The 18767-nt window shown below is 41.0% G+C and overlaps 2 protein-coding genes across 3 annotated transcripts in view; one reads left to right on the top strand and one right to left on the bottom strand.

Moving 5' to 3' along the window:
* Positions 1-9968: 9968 nt before the first annotated feature.
* The window catches only part of LOC135708174 (electron transfer flavoprotein beta subunit lysine methyltransferase-like), a 91465-nt gene continuing 82666 nt past the window's right edge, over positions 9969-18767 (top strand). For both annotated transcript variants that reach the window (XM_065230177.1, XM_065230176.1), the window contains exon 1: positions 9969-10182. The gene's annotated coding sequence lies outside the window, so the exon portion shown is untranslated. The remainder of the gene's footprint in view (positions 10183-18767) is intronic.
* Positions 10654-11572, bottom strand: LOC135708181 (growth arrest and DNA damage-inducible protein GADD45 alpha-like). The gene is made up of 2 exons (XM_065230187.1): positions 11008-11572; positions 10654-10913 (listed from the first exon to the last, which is right to left on the bottom strand). Exons 1-2 carry the CDS (start codon positions 11284-11286, stop codon positions 10710-10712), a joined length of 483 nt encoding a protein of 160 aa, XP_065086259.1. The 5' UTR covers positions 11287-11572; the 3' UTR covers positions 10654-10709.

Here is an 18767-nt window from a genome sequence, read left to right as displayed (position 1 = left end):
GAAATCGGGCGGCGCGCATTGAGCTGTATTTGATCGCTGTTCATCAAATTCCAAGTAAGTAACTTCGTTTCTAGTGCAGTTATGGCTATTCGTTCGGTGTGTAACTGGATTTAATAATTGGAACACACCATAATAGGAACGTATGGTACATGTACTTTTGTTGACTTTGATCATTGCAGCTTTTGGGCGTTGAAGTTCTCCTAAATCATTAGAATATCTTGCAAGCTGGCTTTAATAATTGATTAAATGTCAATGCAAATTTAATTTCAATTCAATTCATGAAAACAGTTGAAAAGTTGTAGATCACGGACATCGAAACTAAAATGAAGATTTTGGGATTATGCAATTTTGGGCTGCGGAATATTTCAAGTTTCCAAAAATGCACGGCCATTGAATCTGACTGATATCTGATTTCCTTTTACTCAAATTCGCAAAAATGTATGCCGCTCATAGACTGAGTAAATGAAACTAATATAAGATTAAATGTAAATGTCTCTCAAATCTGAGTGACATTTACTCATATTTGAGTAAAATTTTACATAGTCTATGAGTGACCTATACGTTGTTGTGAATTTGGGGCAACGGAAATTAAATATGAGTCAGACTCTACGGCCGTGTGGTAACGATAAAATTGCATGGCTTGGAAAATTCGTGATTCTGAAGTATCTGAAAATTGATAACACTTTTGAGACTTCTGACTCGGTGATACAGGGCGGATGGTTTGAGTTTACCCCCTTACTGTAAAGCATTTTTGTTTACTACAAAAAGGGTACTTATAATTATACCACAGATAAACAGACTCACTGTAAAACATCGTCGTTAAAACATTACCGCCATCTGTTGAGTACACTGTGGTGGGCAGTACGCTGAACAGATGGCAGTAGTGTGTAAATGTCAAACGCTAGGGAATTGACTATGCGCATCACAGGTGGCGGTACTAACAACTACGATACTTTTAAATTAACCGCTAAATGCTTGTTCGATGAAAATCTTCGGAGTGTTGTGTCTGTTTGTCTATGATTATACGATTGTATTTAAACACTCTTTTCCATTTATCAATATTTTTGAAGCCATGCTAAAGGTAAAGGGAAGTTACCCCTTCTAATTTAGTAATTGTTGAAGACTGTACACCTACGGTTCCCAGCCATACACATTCCTAACACTCCCAAATTGAAATTGTTGAATCATAATTTTCATAAATTTTCAATTCAGCTTCAAATTATTACAAAATTATCAAACGAAACTGTTCCATTAAATTATTAAAGAAAAATTGCAGGAACTTTACAGTTGTTAGCAAATCTTGAATTTAATTTACAGATCTGAAAGAAAGTTCCGTGAATTTTGGGTCAGTTCTGAGAACTTTAAAGCAGTCCCATGAATATCAGGAAAATTGCGAAATCTTCAGGGAAGTACGGAGAGCTTAAGATAAATCTCAATAATTTAATTCAGAAAAAATATCAAGAATTTTCAAGATGCTCCAAAAGTTAAAGATAATTCAGAGAAGATCAAGAAAGTTCAGAGAATTTAAGATTTTTTTTAATCTTCCCTGAGAATCAGGTAAATTCAAGGAAGTGCAGAATACGTGTTCAATTTAATAGATCTTCACGGAAGTTTCGTTAATTTCAGTTCAAGGTCACATCCTGAGAAGAATGACAGGAGCTTCAGGAACGATTAGGGAACTTCAGGGTGGTGCACAATATGTTTAGGAGCCTCAATGACGTTCCGAGGAATGACAAAATACCGAAGATCTCGGGGAAGTTTCTTGACCTGATTGCGGAATAATAAGCTAAGTTCTGAGAACTTCGTTAAAATTCCGGTCACTTCCTGGAAGCACCAGGGACTCCCAGGTCAACCGGTGAACACTCGTGTTTATTTCAGTTACCGTGGGGACGTAATTTGTGATTAGCCCCGGTCCCTTTCAAATTGTATCATTATTTATGTACGGTCCTTATATTTGAAATGACGTTTCACATTCATCTAGTGATGGCCGATTTTCATTCGAACAATCGATTAATCGATTAACGAACCGAACAGTAAAATATTTGTAATCGGTTATATCATGCCGATAGAAACATTAACTTCTGCAGAGGATCATCACCGATCGTTTCAAACAAGTTTTGCACTCTCATTGATGGAAACATGACAGCACAGCGAAAAAAAAATGTTCGATAAGTTGTTAATCGAGTTATTAAAAAATGCGACATCTCTGATTTTGGTGTGATTGTTTTGATAAAAAAGCGCGCAAAATTTCATCTCTACCGAGGGGGCAGCAAAACCACAAAATTACCATGAATACGGGGGGTATTCATTGGATGAAAGGGACCGTGAAAGAGGACACTAAAATAGAAAGTTTTTCATCCGACAGTTTCATCTTAGTATTCATCTTTGCCCAGGTGGTTGCATCTGCTTCAAGGAAACTGCCGAATCTTTTAAGAAGTGTTAAATCAAAAAAATACTAGAGAAGATCTTGAAAAAAATTGTGGATACTTTTGTAGAAACTCCAAAAACCTCAGACAAGCTAGGCCTAAAGATCTTCAGGCAAGTTCAGAAATCTTAAGGGCAGTTCCAAGAACTTTAGGACTTTTGGGGATGTCTAATGATCTGTAAAGATTAGTTTCGATAAATTCAGTAAATTTCGATAAACTTTTAGAAGTTCTTCAAAAGTGGCGCTGGTGGTGTAGTGGTAAGCGTGATTGCCTCTCAAACCAAAGGGTCTGGGTTCAATCCCAGTCGGTGCAGCTGGGATTTTCTAACGCATAAAATCTCTGATCCCGCCTTCCTTCGGAAGGAAAGTAAGGCCGGCTAAGCTCGTGTGAACAAACGCTATGGAAGCATTGTAATTTTTTATCAGTTGAAGGATGCCCTAACAGAGCTTCACAATATCGAAAACTACTAATCAAAAAGACTGGCAACTGTTCCCTTCTCCCATACAAATATCAAACGTCACTGATAACGGCGCCTCTAACAATCAAAGGTGGAACATTGAAGCACAAGTGCTAGTGAGACTGCTCATTAACAGTGACTGTGTGTGTGACCTAATGTCACCGAAATGAATAATCATTACACGGTACTCGTTGTTGTTTTTGTTTCGCTCTGCAAAATTTCACGGCAATTTCTATCCTAATCACAGCAAGCCGGTGGTTTTCCAACTCCAAACCGAAAAACTTGTCATGGTGAATCAAGTAGAGGATTGAAACTCGGATCGATACCTAGTGAAAGTAACTTTTACTTGTGTACGTTGGCAGCTTCCCCCTCCGTTGAGTGAACTACCGTCATTTGAAAGCTGCTGAAAATTCAAGGATTCAAAAAGAAGAAAGATCCTGCACCTACATCACGATCCAACGGAAGGCGTAGCAGGATCTAATGTTGGAGAAAATGAAAATGAAAGGTTGAAGGACTACAATCCCAAACGGTACGTATTGATAAAGAATATTTTTTCTAATTTAACCACCGACAAACCGACATGACACTTAATTCTGACTTATGCCCGAAAATCGTAAACGGTCGATTTATATGTGCAGTGATCCGAACTGTTAGAACCATAGGATTTTTTGATCTAGATAAAAATAATTTGTCCATTATAGATCAGACACGAACCAATTCATTACTTTTGCATGCGGGTTCATGGCTTAGCTAAATATTTCCCGCGAACACGGAGCCAGATGTCAGTAGTCAGTAATTTTATTGCTTTTGCTATGGTCATTCATGTCGGTTTGTCGGTGATGGAACCACCGGATAGTATATTTAACCATTTCTTGGAATCGACCGACCCCTTCCAGAGAATGATAACAACAGTGTCGGATTGGCTAGTGACATTCAAATGGTCAGCGAGTACTGTGCCAAGTTGCCGAGCGTCACAACTTAACTCCCCCCGCTGTTGCCAGGTGCCAAAGCCATGCGGAACGGGCATGCATTTTACTAATGCACCCTACGAATGCTCATAAATGCATCACTAAAGGGCTTAGGAAAAGTGGAAGATAATTCTGATCGAGGAAGGTCCCACCATCATTGTGAGTGGCATCATTACCATAGTTTTAACTTTTAAAAGAAATTTACTTACGCATCTGTTCAATTATTTATTTATTTGATAAGGCTCAATTGAATTAACTTTACAGAGCCGAGGATTCTTGTTCACTATAAAATACATCTTAAAACTATAGTAAATAGGTACAGCCTAGGGTACGCAATAACCTTTAACTCTAACGCAGGGAACGGCTGTAATTAAATTAATTCCATTAACTACTGCTTTAATTACATTAATTACACAATGTAGAACATTATACACTTTTTAACTCCATTAATAACAGTCGATATTTCGTAATTAAAGTACATTAATTACATTTTCAATACTTTTAATTACATTAATTACGGATAGATAATTTTAATTACCGTCAGTACTACTTCAAAACGCATTAATTACTTTAAGTACTTTTAATTAAATTTTAACTTAACTTGTTCTTTGTATTGCGTGCCCCTCGAGTACAGCACAATAAACACGTTATCTTCCGCTATCCAATAAGCCTGCTCCATCAGAACGGAAGCCGCTTCCAGTGATGTTATTGCATGGCAGTATCGCCAACGGGGGGCAAAGCGCTTCCATTGCAGCAATGGACGCAAAACGTGGTCAGCACTCACACACTCATCACGAATTGGTTGCTTTACAAAGTCGACGACGCATCAACCGAAAGAACTGCTGATGAAGAACAATAAGGAGGACCACACAGTGGCTGGTGCCGAGTAAACAGACGATCGCGTGACACAAATCGAGATAAAAAGAAAACAAATAGGGTAAAACACTACTTCGGCCTAATCGCCCATTTTGGGCTTTTCGAGCAGAAAACATCAAATAAATCCATTGTTTCAGAGTTAACAGGTTATTCGTTTGGTACGATACTTTAGTTTAAAAGCTACCGATGATATGAATGTTTACACCCATTTTTCTCAAAAACAAAAGAAGCGCTCCGACCGAATCAATTTTCATCTTCATCCGATAGGCCGAAGTGAATTCAATTGCGTTTCAATGCATTAGGCCTTATTTAGAATCCGTAGGCCGAGTTTGGGTTCAAGAAGCAGTGTTAGATTTTTAACAGATGTGGATTAAGGGTCTCTCAGCTTGCTATATTAGGCAAGTACACACTTACTAGCGAACTTTCACTGCCTGATGATGATCATAATTCCAGTGCCTTCAACTCACCTCAAACATCTGCCAGTCGGCAACATGGAGCCACCACAGTCAACTGCACTCCGGGACGCATTCTTGCCGTCCGCCCTGAGGAAGCCCCTATTCCGCTCATCACAGTCGATCCCCTCCTGCCAGCGACCAGCAGTCGTCCCGGCCCTGCGTGTGAGATGGGAGAAGGGGTATTCCACATTCCTGTTATTGGAAAGTACGATCAACCGACGAATATATTATCGCCTGAAAGTATCTTGGTTTCCAGCGGCCCTACTCGAACATCCTTCCTCCGTCAAGTGACATCTACCAGCTCCCAAATGCAACTACACGCTTAACCTTCCATTGTTCCCGAACAGCGGAGGTCGGACATAACGATTTACTATCAGAACGTTGGCGGTATGAACGGCCTCGTGGAAGATTATCATCTGGTCGTCATGGATCACTGTTACGACATTTTAGTTTTGACCGAAACTTGGTCAATTATCGAACCATTTCAAACAATCACCCCTATTCTGTATTTCGTTTCGAACGAAATTCTCATACAAAAAAATATTTTTTTGTATGAGAATTTCTTTCGAAACGAAATACAGAATAGGGGTGTATGTCTTTGGTGCTGGCTACGAAATATTTCGCTGCGATCGAAACACGAATACCAGTAGGAAAACTACTGGGAGAGGCGTCCTTATTGCAGTTAATTCCAAGCTGAAAGCAGAAGTTATCGAGGACGATTCCTGGAACACGGTTGAACAAGTGTGGGTAGCTATTCAACTTGGTGATCGTCAATTGCTTCTCTGTGTAGTGTACATCCCTACAGATCGAACCCATGGCTTAGAACTGAACGCACATTGTCGATCCATCTTGGCTGCTTCAGACAAAGTCCTTCCTATTGTTCTTGGCGATTTTAACCTACCGGACATTGCATGGACTCCAACCCATAGTGGTTTCTTTTGTCCTGATCACGAGCGTTCATATTTCCACGTAGGAACCATCCAGCTCCTGGACAGTTATAGTACCGCAATTCTGTCACAAATCAATGGCCTGTTGAATGAAAACAACCGCACCCTGGATATCTGCTTTGTGAGTGCTCGTGATACCGCTCCTTTCCTCTCCACGGCACCCGAAGCTTAGGTCAAGGAAGTGCATCATCACCCTGCTTTAGTTATCGTGATCGAAAATAAAATTGTCCATGACCGGCACTCCAAACGCTGTGTCATATGACTTCCGTAGAGCTGACAATCGCAGTATCGTCCATGTGCTGTCTAACCTAGATTGGGAGCATCCAACCTAGATAGATCGTGTAGACGTCAACATTGCTGCACAAACCTTTTCTCACGTCTTGGCATATGTCATTGACAGACACGTTTCCAAAAAGATCATCCATATCGACTCTCTCGTGAAATGCTACTATGTCAGACTCAACCACGAGTATAAGCGGTTAAGTCGTCTCTGTTTTCAATGCTATCAAAGAGGATTCAACGGCGGCTAAAATCACACCCGACATCCTTCTGGAACTTCGTAAATGAGCAACGCAGGGAAGTCGGCTTACCCTCTTCCATGATTTTTAATGGTGAAACTGCTGGCAATCAACAAGACATTTGCAACCTGTTCCCAGCCAAATTTGCTAGTGTGTTTGAAGACGAGCAACTCTCCGCTAATATCATTACTTCCGCGGCCAGTAATGTTCCTTTGATCAACCAAACGCTCAGCATGGTCGAAGCCACTACAGATACGATTTCTAGAGCAGCATCTAAACTTAAGACTTCAACTAAGGTTGGACCCGATGGTGTTCCGTCGATTATTCTTAAAAAGAACATCACTTGTCTTTTAGATCCACTGCGCCGCATATTCCAGCTCTCTCTTTCCAGCGGCATCTTTCCGTCTTGCTGGAAGACTGCGGATATGTTTCCTGTTCATAATAAGGGAACCAAACGCGACGTAAACAACTACCGGGGAATCACGTCGCTGAGTGCTGTATCAAAACTTTTTGAATTGGTTGTCATAGCGTCCCTAAATGCGCATTGCAAGCAATATCTAAGCACAGATCAACACGGATTGATAACTGGGCGTTCCACGAAATTGCGATCGCTAAGCTTGATAGGCTAGAGATCGATGGAAATCTTTTCAGATGGTTTCGTTCATACCTCACGGAGCGCCAACTGACAGTAACTTTGGGTACTTGTCGCTCAGCAAGCTTCTGCGCAAAGTCCGGTATACCTCAGGGTAGCCATCTGGGACCTTCCTTTACTTCGACAACGTTCACCATGTTATCACAGGGCCACGATTATCGTTTGCAGACGATCTGAAAGTTCGCCGACTGCTGTTCTCTCCAAAATCAGATTGACATCTTTGCTGACTGGTGTAGTCTAAACCGACTGATGGTCAACCCGAGGGGGGCGACACATCTAAATCTCAATTCTAGATGCTCGAAAAAGCTCACACTAGCGAATCAATCTTCTAAAAATCTTCTTTCATTTCTCGCATCTACTTACACCGCGCATCATCTTTTTACAGGAAAGCTTCAGAATCGCCATCAACCCTCTTTCTATCTACTCAGCGTACGCGCAGCTAGTCACAGCAAACCACAATCTTTCCTGCATCGTAGATAGAGTCGTCCCCCTCGGGTCAACCCAGCTAAGTGTACAGTTATTACTTTCTCACGCAAGAAACAACCGATGTCAACTACAAACTACTATGCACGACTATCGAACGGGTGCATTGCGTAAAAGACATCTATAGGCGTTTTTCTAGCTTCAAAGCTGACATACTCACACCATATATCGTATGTCGTCGACAAAGCATCCAGAACGCTTGGCTTTGTCTTCAAGATTACTAAGAACTTCACAGACATTTACTGCTTGAAATCGCTCTATTGCTCTCTCGTACGATCTACGTTGGAATAAATTGGAAAAAAATGGGGCCGAGCGAATTGAATCTGTTCAACGACGTTTTCTTCGCTTCGCGCTCCGTAAGCTGCCTTGGAGATACCCACTTCGTCTTCCAAGCTACAAGAATCGCTGCCAATTGATCAATATCGAGCCCATACGTATCCGAAGAGATGTTGTCAGAGCCTTAACCGTCGCCGATACTTTGCAAGGAAGAATCGACTGCGAAGCAATTCTACAACAAGTGAACATTAATGTCACTACGCAAACTAATTATAGCTTAGGGAGCGCTATTTACGGCTTGCAGCGAGTGTTCAACCGAGTAGCGTCGATGTTCGATCACCGACAAACCGACATGAATGACCATGGCAAAAACAATAAAATGTCTGACCCAAGCACACCAATGACATCTGGCTCCGAGTTCACGGGAAATTTTTAGCTAAACCATGAGCCCGCATGCAAAAGTTATGAATTGGTTCGTGTCTGATCTATTCTGGACAAATTATTTTTATCTAGATCAGAAAATCTTATGGTTCTGACAGTTCGGATCATGTCAATGTCATGTCGGTTTGTCGGTGGTTTGATTTCCACTTGACACGGAATATGCTTCGCCGAAGATTCTCTGCCTTTTTTGCTGACCGAAGGCGCTTGATGCCCAACAGCTAAGTGTAAAATTTAAGACTTATAAATTTTTAGGAACTGTAGTAACTGTAGTACATGTCGTCTGTATAATCTGTACTTTTTTTTACAACGCATCATTGGGACTATTTCTAGTCTGTTGATGCAAACATAACAAATAAACAAATAAACAATATCTCAACAATTTGTTTCTCTTAAGCAAATCGAGATAAATAAATTTAGAAGTCATCTGCAGTGAAAACATTCCATTTTGTGAAAAAAAAAAATCCACTTGAAATATAGAGGCAAAAGGCGGGTTGTGCTTAGTAGGCCCAAAATTTGATCCAAGCCTTACAAAAAAAATGTATGTTTTGCCCTTTAGAATAATAAATAACTGTTATTAATTTAATAATGAGAAGACTTTAAAATGAAAATGCTTGCCTTCAAATTATTTTTTTTTAATTCAAAATGACACATGTCATTTCAACTGTACAAAGATTTCAAATCGAAAGTTTGTTTTGAAACAAAATTAATTTTAAAATAACCATGCTTTTCATTTGACAGTTAAACAATGCATTTCGAAAGATTCAACTTTTAAAAGTAGCGAGCGGGCAACTTTTGATTTGACAGTTAGCTGACTTTCGTTTTGAAAGCTAACGGCTTTCTACCAAAAAGAACCAACGCAAACTTTTAGTTGGGGAATTCGATGAACCTATCACTTCTTGAAACTAATCCCTTTCGTATTTGTTTCATTCTCTTTTCGCACTTTGCATCTAACACCAATCTCTACATTGATTCAATGATGTACGGAGAGCTCATTCCGATTGCTCGGTGGACCAGCCTCATCCCAGATGACCATGGCAATGCAAGACTTTTTTTTTTTCGTTGAAAGAAGTATCACAACACAAGTAATTGCTATTAGATATTTTTGCAGACAGTGACAGATGGTGGACATGAAGATCCAGTGGAGGTGTTGATTAGCAGTACAGTACGCTGATTTGATTTGTTCGCTTTTGTTTTTATTCTGTTATGTTTTTTACTGTGTAATGTTGTACGTGTTGCCTTTGCAACCTTCTGTATTTATAGCACTCATTCAAGATTCCAACCACATTTCATTCATACCACCAATCATACCACACACAATCTTATACCAGAGACACACTGAAGCAGCAGTCACCTCACCACAGTGAACGACGTACACACAGAAATCAGAAAACTACAGCAGGGATGTTTCTTTTGCCGTTCTTTTCAAACGTCAACCCGAGTGTGCGCCAGTGTTCAATAGATCAGTGCACGAAGATTTGCTGCACTCTTCTCTAACCCGTAAATTTTGACAGTTTTGGGTGGTTTGTTTTGGCTCCCATTCGTTGCCATCTCTTTTACTCAGAGACAAAATGATTGGAATCAAAAAGTGAGGTTAGGGACCGTGCACTGCTCTATGTCAAGTTGATTTTTATTTGTTTGTGTAATCATCTGTTGTTAGGACATTTCCAACATTCTTCCGCTAAGGTAATGTGATTAAATCAGCTGTTACATATAACTATTCACACGCTTGTTCATTCATTCTTTTTCTTTTTATTAAAGCTGTATATCTTTCGTACAGAAAATATATAACTGTACAATAATAATTGATTAGAACTTATCGAGGAGAGTAAATAAATCGTAGTTCACTATAACAATGAACTAACTCACTGACAATGTTCATCGCGCTGGAATCGTTCAATCTAAGATACCTGACTATATCGTATCGTCAATCACTAGGGTTAAGAATATTGCACCTTCAAGTGCCTATCATATAAGTACCGTATTCGATTCCACCGACCTACATGCCTACATTGTCACAATTTTAATACACTTTCTAATATGGGATGCCTTTGCTGCACCCTTCTCGGATGCATCTCGTTTCACTACACTCCATATGAGGATAACACAGTTTTTCACGCAATGAGATTGCTGTTTGTTTGTTTTTTTGTTTTGTCGTTTCACATTGTGGTAACACTGTTCAAACAATATTGACCATCTGCCGTGGGAGGAGTTCACTTTTCCGGTAATTTGATAATCGGTTTCACCGGCTCGTCCCAGTGCAGCTCGCAATGGTCGATGAGAATGTTTTCACTGCGTGAGAATTGCAGCTCCGATCCGGCGTTGGTTGTGGAGTGGTTGATTGGTTTGTTCACCAAAGCGCAGGAGGCCAAGTCGGACGAGCCCAGTAGCCGGCTGAGTTTTTCTGCACTGTCCACCTGGTGTTGAACGAGGAAAAGATGGTAGGGAAAATGGGGGTTACTTTGATTGTGAAATGTCGAATAAATCTAGCTTTTGAAAATTATAACTTACTTTGATTATGTAGATGTCGTTCTCGAAGCAGAACGCCTCCAGAAGAACTTCCTGCATGTGAGCACCACTGTCGTTGTGCTGTGGTGGAACCATGAAGCAGAACTGGTAGTTGTTCGGGTTTTCTGTGAGGCTTCGGATGGCATTGGCCATCCCCACTACGACTCGTGATTCCGCGTGGGCCTTGACCAGTGTCGATCGGACGTTCTGTCCGATTCCAACTGTTTTGAAGCCAGCTTTGCTGGCCATCATGTATGAGTCGCTTGTTTTAGCAATCACCATTTTTGACTGTCCGTAGTATGATCCGTAGTAGAACTTAGCCAGGTTGGACGATTTCGGAACCGGTTGCACCTTAAGATAAGGCGTCGTTTGTTTGCTCTGCACTTCGCTCGAGAGCCCTTCAGTGTAGGATCACTTTTGCACACCTTCTGCTTTCACAGTGCAAACGATTGAGCGACGTTGTGAAATTACCCTCTCTTCAATTGGGGAGCTTCCGTTGACTTGCGTATCGCGTACTTAGTTGTTCACTGGACGACGGTTCCCCACCGAATAATACCGCTTGGTTCACTCGTCGGTTAGTTATACTTATAACTGAGAGCTCCTCCACACACACCCCCAGGTTGGCCCCCTCGCAAGCACGAGGGCGTCGACGTCGCTCCACACGGAGCTTCACGTTAGAACCTGACCGCGCGTTGGAAATTCGCAATATCATCGTGATCGCTAGGGAGAAAGTTCATTCGGCGCCATTCAACCGCGCGGTGTTCATTTGTTTGAACTATGTCGAGAGAGCCGTGCTCTAATCGCTTCATCAAACATTGCGCGCGGAATTGCTCAGATTGCAGGTGAATCCGATAAGCGAACGTCACCTGAATACAAATCACCCATTAACAGCGTGGCGGTGAAAGAATGTGATTACAGCGGTACGGCGGGTGACGACGCTTCGTTTGGTTGGAGGCCAATAATCAAGGGAGGCGTGTGCTACGGTCAAATGCATGATGCAATCCGCAAACTGACCTTTGGTGCGGCAGAGCAAAGAAGCCAACTGCGATCCACAAATCTGCAACATTTGCACGTGATGAGGATGACGATTATTGCATTCCTGGGTGACCCTCCTACGAGAAACAAGTACAAACCCCTATCTAGGTATCTTACACAGCTGAAACAGTTAGCAGTATGTAGTTAGTGCTTCTTCAAACTCGTGACCCAGGCCTGCTTCGCCGCGCAACCGTCCCAATTATAGTCACTATGATTCAGTAGATGCCTGCAAAGAACATGTTTGTTTTGCTTCACGCGCTTGCCCCCCTCCCCACCCTTCCGACGGCGACGACAACGACGCTGCGCAGAGGCCGTTCCTCCCTCACCTTGATTAGATTATGGTGGCGCGAGCGCAAACTACCTTTGTATATATGCCTGCTATAGCTATACCTACATGTACATAAGAACAGACGGCGGACGTCTGCCTGTTGCGCTGTTTGAATAAATAACAAACGGTTGGGAATTCCTCGCCGTTCATCCGATCGGATCAGCTGCGGGGTAGTTTGGTATTTTTGCTTTTCCCTAGGTCGCGTTCTGGGAATTTGTTTACTCGGCACTTGCCTACTGTCGAATGTGAGGATTGAACATTATCTGTTGGCGGTTTCGCTGCACACGGAGGATCTTTCGAAGAAAATTATTTTCAGATTTTGTCCACAAGGGGAAAGTCCCAAACATTCACGGCAAACCGGTTTCCATGATAATGACATGGTAGGGGATGTGCAACTTGAGGTCCTCTTTTCATCAGCAAGGATTTCTCATGCAATCTATTCACAACCCGTGGAACAGGTGACTGAAATCGTTGCATCGAAGAGGTGAAGTGGAAACATTATTTGAGCATGACAGGGTGTCGACTACCTGGAAAAACTGGAAAATCAGGGGAACTCACGGATTTTTTTTTAAATTATGGAGATATTTTTTAATATTCTCTGAAAAAAAATTATTGATCTCGCTAGTCTCATACAATTTCATTACTCGGTGTAGTTTAAGGATTATTGTAAATTAATAAAATCTTCAATAGAATCGTGAGTTTGTGGGTGCTCAAATGAATTATTTTAATGGCTTGATGTGGTATTTATGAAAGTTCAGCGGAAAATTACTTAAACAAAGAGCCTAACCTTCTCTGGCTGCAAATGTTTGGTATAAAAATTACCAACCGGTGGGAACTGACGATTTTAATTCGGCTCACTACTTGACTAGGCTATTGGTCCCAAGCAAATCGATTAACGTACCCAATTCTAGACGAAATTCTAGTACTACACTATGTTTGTTTTGATTCGCTATGAAAAAATGACAGATAAAATGAGGGGTTAGTGGATTTTCATATGTTTCGAAAGGTGCATCAATTAGTTTCGGACCGAAGAGAGTACCAGAGCTGAGCCCAAAAGTTGAGCACGTTTCTTCGGGACCTTCTGGTCTTAGAGTTACCTCTATGGTACTACGGTTTGAACGACTAATTATTCAGACTATCTGCAACCGATCGATCAGCTTCGAGGAGAAGACAGAAGGCTTAGATGGGAGAGCATTCCTCCTCACCGAGGTTAAACAGCTCCTCTCAGATACCACCAACCTGGAGCTCCCTCCGGTGTCCAAGGTTCACTGGTGCGGAGCCAGAGGTTGGAACCACTACCGACTTGACGATGAAGAGGAACTTCAAAGCAGGTACCAATTCACCTACGCTTATGAGATCGGTCGCAGAGCTCCAGAGAACCAGGTATAATAATTACACCATCCGGTACTCCGATGGCTCAGTCTCGTGTGGTGGTGTCGGCATTGGAATCTCGGTCCGTATGCTATCGACTAGCTAATCAATACTCCATCATCTCGGCGGAAGCTGCCGCTGCCTTCATCGCCGCCACTACTCCTTCAAATAAGCCGTTTGTCGTATTCACTGACTCCGCGAGCGTAGTACAAGCCCTCGACTCTGATCTAGCCAAACACCTGTGGATTCAAGCCATCCAAAAATACGCACCCAGAAACATCACCTTTGTCTGTATCGCTGGATACGTTGGCATTCGCGTAAACGAGGAGCGGCCTCCGGAAGAAAAGCGGCACTATGCACTCGGGAGATCCCAGCGGGGGATCTAAAAAAATTGGTTTAAAGCGCTATCTGGAATTCATGGTCAACCTCATGGTCCCAAACGAAAAAAATATGGGGCCTCCCTTAGCTCAGTCGGTAAAGGCACAGCTACAAACCAAGATCATGCTGGAGGTGACTGGGTCCGGTCTAGGAATTTTTCGGGTTGAAAATTTTTCGACTTCCCTGGGAGAGTATGATTGTACTTACCACACAATTATACTAATACAAAAATGGTACAGACATCGAAAGCTCTCAATTAATAACTGTGGAAGTGCATCCAGAACACTACACGGAAATAGAAAACTACCTAATATTAAGTTCAATCTACCCAACTACCTAGTTCCGTGCGGGAAGTTAAAATTGAGTTCTACCCATTGAACCCAAAAATAAGTTCCTGCACCTAAAGTATTGGATGGGTAGTTTTTACCTAACGTTAAAAATAATAAAATTAGGTTAAAAAAACTTAAAATTAGGTAGTTTCCAAAAAAATAGAATACAGGAAATATTGATGACTGCAACTAAAACTAGGCTACCCCAAAAAGTGCGATAAAAATGCAAGTTGTCGCCAAATCGTTTTGGTGTCTTCGGAGCACTTATTGCTTGCATCATAAGGAATAAGTACACTGAAGACACCAAGAAGATTTGACGGAAACTGGCACTTTTACTTAAATTTTTAATAGGGTAAGTGTTCCAGTTTTGGCACAATCCCATAAGCGTAATGGTTCCTATTTTGGCCCTACTTCATACAAATTACACGGGCTAATGCCAAAACTGGTACATATTTTAAGAAGTGCCAAAACTGGCTCACTCACCCTAAATGAAAACGCATACATTTACCCAGTTTGGAATGAAGTGTGCATAAGGGGGAAACAAAATGAAACAAAAACCCGCTGTTAATCTTTTTATTTATCTTTTAGTTATTTTCTTCCACAGGAAGTTTTATTAACATTTTTGTTTATTTTTATTCATTTCGAAACAACTTGCTTATTTTTTGAAATATCAGCTTCTGTCAAAAAGTAAAATACAAAATAGGCAAATGTAAACATATGGACCGAATCCAATAAACAAATAGTCATGTAACAAATTTTATGTTTCTTTTTCTGTTTTAATTTTCATGTTCTTCAAACCTCTTCGCCAAGTTGATGACCGTTTGGCTGCGTCAACTCTCAATCGTTTTGAAAACTCGGAGCGAAATAAGCTCATGTATTTTTCGAAGAAGCACGGGTACGGGAACGCCAAATACTGCAAACATCTTGAAAAATACATCGACGACTTGTGCTGAAGATCCACCACATAAAATCACGTTTCCTTCAAAAAATATGTGGTATGACCCGTGCTTGAACAGATCTCCAATGCATACAATGTGCGGTGGGAGATCTGTTTTACTGGCGTGTATATTCAATACGTTGATGTCAGTATCGTCGGATTCACACTGCAAAATAAAACACTGATTAATAAATCCATCATAAGACAAAGAAAGATAAATAATTTTTTAATATGTTCTGAAGTGACATTATGGGAGTGCCACATTTTAAATGGAATTTGAGAATTCTCCCAGTGGGCACCAGGTTTCACTTCGAAAATTTAAGAGTTTTCCTGGGAGCGCCAGATTTAATATGGAACTTGAAAATTCTCACAGTGAGCACCAGATTTCACTTGGAAAATTTCAAAATTTTCCTGGGAGCGCCACATTTTATATGGAATTTGAAAATTTTCACAATGGGCACCAGATTTCACTTTGAAAATTTCAAAGCACCCTGAAACAACTGCTTCAGAAGGGTGCTTGGGGTATCCGTGACTTCGGAGATGGGGAGCACGTGCCCCCCTTGTCTCCGCCAGTGGAAGTGAATCGAATCAGATTTGTAAAGTTAACATTTTTGTACCTATAAAGTGAATCAAACCTGAAAAGTCTCTAAAAATTCTTGAAAAATAATTGAACGTTTGAATTCGAACTGAAATGTTTGGAATCACTTGCATATGAAGTGAAACACTCATAAAAAATTGCAATCACTTGAATATAAAATGAATCAAGTCTCGGACCTTTGAAATTGCTTGAAAATGAAGAGAATTCGAGCAGAAATATTTGGAATTGCTTGAATATATAGTGAATCAGACTTTGAAAGTTTAGAATATCAGGTAAATCAGACCTACAAAGTTTGAAAGCACGTCAATATAAAGTGAATCAGACCTGAAAAGTTTGGAATCGCTTGAAAGTGAATCGCTTGATTATAAAATGAATCTCTCATAAAAGGTTTGGAATCAGTTAAGGATAGAGTGAATTAGATCTCAAAAGTTTGGAACCGTTTGAATAAAGAAGTGAATCTGGCCTAAAAAGTCTAGAATCACATGGAAATGTAGTAAATCAGACCTGAAAAGTTTGGAATCGCTTGAATATAAAGTGAAACAGACCTTAAAAGTTTGGATTCATTTGAGTATGGGTGCGTCTATTAATTATCTTACGCTATTAGGGGGAGGGAAGTTTTGGAATCCGTGACGTTCCATACAAAAAAATGTTCATTTAAAAATGCAGCACAGGGGGAGGTGAGAGGGTTTGAAAATTGGCCATTTTTGCGTGACGTAATTTATTAAACTTCCCTATGAAGTATAACAGACCTGAACAGTAAAGAACCACTTTAAAATGATATGGATTCGAACTACAATTGTTTTACAATTACATGTTTACAATTGTTTGTTTTAATCACTCATAAAAAGTTTGGAATTACTTGAATATCAAGTGAATCAGACTTTAAAAGTTTGGAGCCGCTTGAACATGAAGTGAATCAGGTAAAAAAGTATGAAATCACTTTAAAATGTTATGAAACAGACCTCAAAAGTTTGAAATTACTTGAAAAAGTTGAAACTTGATGTTTTCATCCTTCTTGGATTTTTGCATAATTTGAAGAATCAAGAACATTGAAGCTACCGATTTGTTTTAGCCCAGGCATACGTTTAGCAAACAATTATTTTTCCTAATTAACATTTTCATAAGTTCATCAAAACCAGCACTTTTAAAATACTAATGAGCTTTTAAGATCTTGATAAATTTTAGGAATCTGATTGGTATTTTATGCAATGCAAGTATCCAAGATTCCTTAACTTTTTCAAGTCTAAGATCTCATAATCAAAACTCACCTGTTAGTTTGGCGTAAACATCGCCGTCCAATTTCCGTCCAAGTCCTTCCATTTTCCCGGTTCTGGTCGGAAAACAGCACCTGCAAGGAACTACGCACTCGGGACACTCGACAGATACACTAGACAAGTCCAATAAGCTGTACAAGGTTGTACAAATCGGATCCTCTCGGAGCTTCTCCCTTTTCTGTCGAGTTTGGTTCGTTCAAGTTCTGCAATGAAAAATCTATTTAGAACTGAATTTAAGGAAAAATATTCTTGCAAACTTACGATTGCATGCAACCTCCGTAGGGAAAACGAATGAAAACAACCGCTCTTTACGCCGCACTGCTACACCTCGTATCGGTGAGCGAAAAGCAACGTGGCACTTTGGATGTGGTCTCGACTTCGCAATCCTGACGCTCCACGGACGGGATACACCGTTGGTTCGACTCGGACTTAGCTTATACGGCGTTCGACGGACTATCAACTTTGGTTTGTTAAACCACGTTCAACACGTGAAAACGTATCCAAACAACCACTGAACTCAACAAGGTTAATCTGCCAACTGCTCTCTACTCCCGACGGAGCCGCACTGGTCCACCTCTTTCCAGTGAGCGGACAACAACGAGGCACTTCGTCGTTGGTGACAATTTACTTCGGATGAAGTCTCGACTACGCACTCCGAACGGTCCACGGACAGGATACGTTGTTGGTTCGACTGCGACTGTGATTCTGCGTGCTACGTTCGACGAACTGTTAAGTTCGGTTCATTCAATTTCTGCAATGGAAAAAATAACATTTTACACTGAATTTACACTCAAATACCCGAACAAACTTACGCAACCGCTAAAATCAGCACGGATCTGGCTACTCCTCTTAACGCTTGATAAAGCCAAACAACCACACCTCGTTCTGGTGAGCGGATCGTAACAACGGACACACCCGACAAATAAACTAAGGTGTACTCGGTTGTAAAAATCGGAGCTTTTTCTTCTGACTTCTAGGCGTGATCACGACTACGCACTCCTGACGCTCCACAAATGGGATACACCGTTGGTTCAACTGTGACTGACTGTATGCAGCGTACGACGGACCGTCAAGTACGATTCGTTCAATCACGTTCAACTTCTGCAATCAAAAACAAAACCATTGAGCATTTAATTAACTAAAAAATATCAGTACAAACTTACGATTGCGTGCCACCTCCGTAGTGTAAACGTATCCAAACAACCACTGAAATCACCACGGTTAATCTTCCCCCTGCAATTTTCTTCCGCCGAAGCCGCACTGGTACTCCTCTTTCTGCTGACCGGATATCGACGAGGCACTTCGTCGTTGGTGGCACTTTACTTTGAACGTGGTCTCGAATACGCACTCCGGGTGCTCCGCGGACGGGATATGAAATCAGCACGGATTACGGAACTGCTGGTAACGCTCGATGGAGCCACACTGCTTCACCTCGTTCTGCACACTAAGAAAAAATTACCGACTTCGGTAATTCATTTACCGAATTCTCAACAGCTGAACGGTCGGTAATGTT

This window comes from Ochlerotatus camptorhynchus, unplaced genomic scaffold, assembly GCF_037179485.1.
Source record: "Ochlerotatus camptorhynchus isolate MF236.1 unplaced genomic scaffold, CSIRO-AGI_Acam_v1.1 ptg000328l, whole genome shotgun sequence".
NCBI lineage: Eukaryota > Metazoa > Arthropoda > Insecta > Diptera > Culicidae > Ochlerotatus > Ochlerotatus camptorhynchus.
This window is presented reverse-complemented; position numbering and strand designations above follow the sequence as displayed.